This window comes from Pogonomyrmex barbatus, unplaced genomic scaffold (assembly GCF_055798465.1).
Source record: "Pogonomyrmex barbatus isolate J1 unplaced genomic scaffold, ASM5579846v1 scaffold1, whole genome shotgun sequence".
In the NCBI taxonomy this organism is placed as follows: domain Eukaryota; kingdom Metazoa; phylum Arthropoda; class Insecta; order Hymenoptera; family Formicidae; genus Pogonomyrmex; species Pogonomyrmex barbatus.
The window spans coordinates 10,712,215-10,713,820 of record NW_028297098.1 but is presented as its reverse complement, the minus strand read 5'-3'; the positions used below and the strand labels follow the sequence as shown (position 1 = coordinate 10,713,820).

General features: G+C 39.7%; 1 protein-coding gene across 1 annotated transcript; it reads right to left on the bottom strand.

Annotated features, from left to right (window-relative positions):
* Nucleotides 1–777: 777 nt before the first annotated feature.
* LOC148938104 (uncharacterized) lies at nucleotides 778–1,344 on the bottom strand. The gene has a single exon (XM_089071915.1). It carries the CDS (start codon nucleotides 1,342–1,344, stop codon nucleotides 778–780), a length of 567 nt encoding a protein of 188 aa, XP_088928041.1.
* Nucleotides 1,345–1,606: the final 262 nt, after the last annotated feature.

The window sequence follows — 1,606 nt, the reverse complement described above, 5'->3', positions numbered from 1 at the left end:
ATTTAAAAAATATGTGAATAAAAAGTTTCACGCTTAAATCATAACACAATTTCTTTGTCATCGATGAGTCAATCGAACATTGAAAAAATGTATAGGATCGTTGGAATATTAAGTAATCATCAACGTAATAGCGGGGAAAAGGAATAAAAGAAACCATATTTTATATATATGTTATATATGTTTATTTAAGATTATCTGCTCACCAATTAAACAATTTAAATACATTTTGTAACACGCAATTAGTATAATGATATCCACATCGTATAGAATTATTAGCATCTAGATTATTTAAAGAATCTACGTTTTCGTAATCCGCATTCAGAGTCTCAATGTATATGCGCTCTCGCTCATCGTCCAGAAGCAAGTCAAGTTCCGCGATCATTTTTGTTTTTCATGTCCATTGATATATATGACAGCATCGTCATCTTCTTTCGTATCATGCACAGCTTTCATAATCAAACTTTTAGCTTTGCTGTACCGAATCGTTCCGTTATTCCATTGCAATCTATGGTGATGACGTATCACGCGTGCGCGAGACTTGTCGGCACTTGTCAGGAAATGCCACGGTATAGGACTTGCGAAAATATAATGAGAGAGAACGGTCCGTTCTTTGAGAGCAGCAAACTCTTTTACGACAAACTGTCCTTCAAAGAGGAAACCTTGCAGATCTATGAACGTTGGCACAAACATGACTGTTGTCGAGAAGAAAACTGCAGTCGATTTCGATGTATTATTGTAGATTTTATTATTTCTCTATCTCATATACCAGCGATGCTCTTAGATGATCTTGCGTACAACATTGGTCAACGGATTGTACTGAACCACGCGATAGTGTATAACGAGACAATACGCGGTGGTATTCATCGGTACGTTCTCTTTAGTCTCAAATTCCAATCTCACGTCCACGATTGCACTCTTGACCGATTCGTTTTGTCGATAACAATCGACGATTACGAATGGACCGTTACGTAGAAAAGACGTGAGACTTGGCTCGAGATACTCATATCCGTAGTAGCCCATGCAGAAACGCACGTATGTTTCGTACAACACAGACCATCTGTTTTTGTCGAAATCCAAATTCATATCGTCGCATGGATAACATTCTGAGTTCAAATAGAGTTTCATGTGATCATTGCAGTCATCGAATCGGTTCGTGTCTTCGACCATGACATTCTTTCGGCCTGTTTGCAAAGCGAAGATGACATATCGTGGCTTCTCTAGCTGAGTGGCGGTCATGATGGCCCACGAATGTTTGGTTGTACGCTGTAACAGCGGAAACTCGTACAGATCCCATGAGCGAAAAGCCATGCTCAAGTATCGTCCGCTCTCCAAAGTGCGCAGCATCGATAGTTTGTTATCTCGTTCAATAACACATGCGGCATTCGCCATTGTATCTTGAATAAGTCACTGGATCCAACGTCGAATTTTCCATAAAGCAATTGTTGTCGTTATACATCGTATTAAGATCAATTCGTGACGAGCGTTGATTATCACATCTGTAATACTCGCAGAATCCCAACAATGCGTAGAAAGGTACACAAAAGTTAAAACATCCATCCGCGTTAGTACGCGCCTCCCAGCCAGCATTCCTTAGAATCACGCTTCT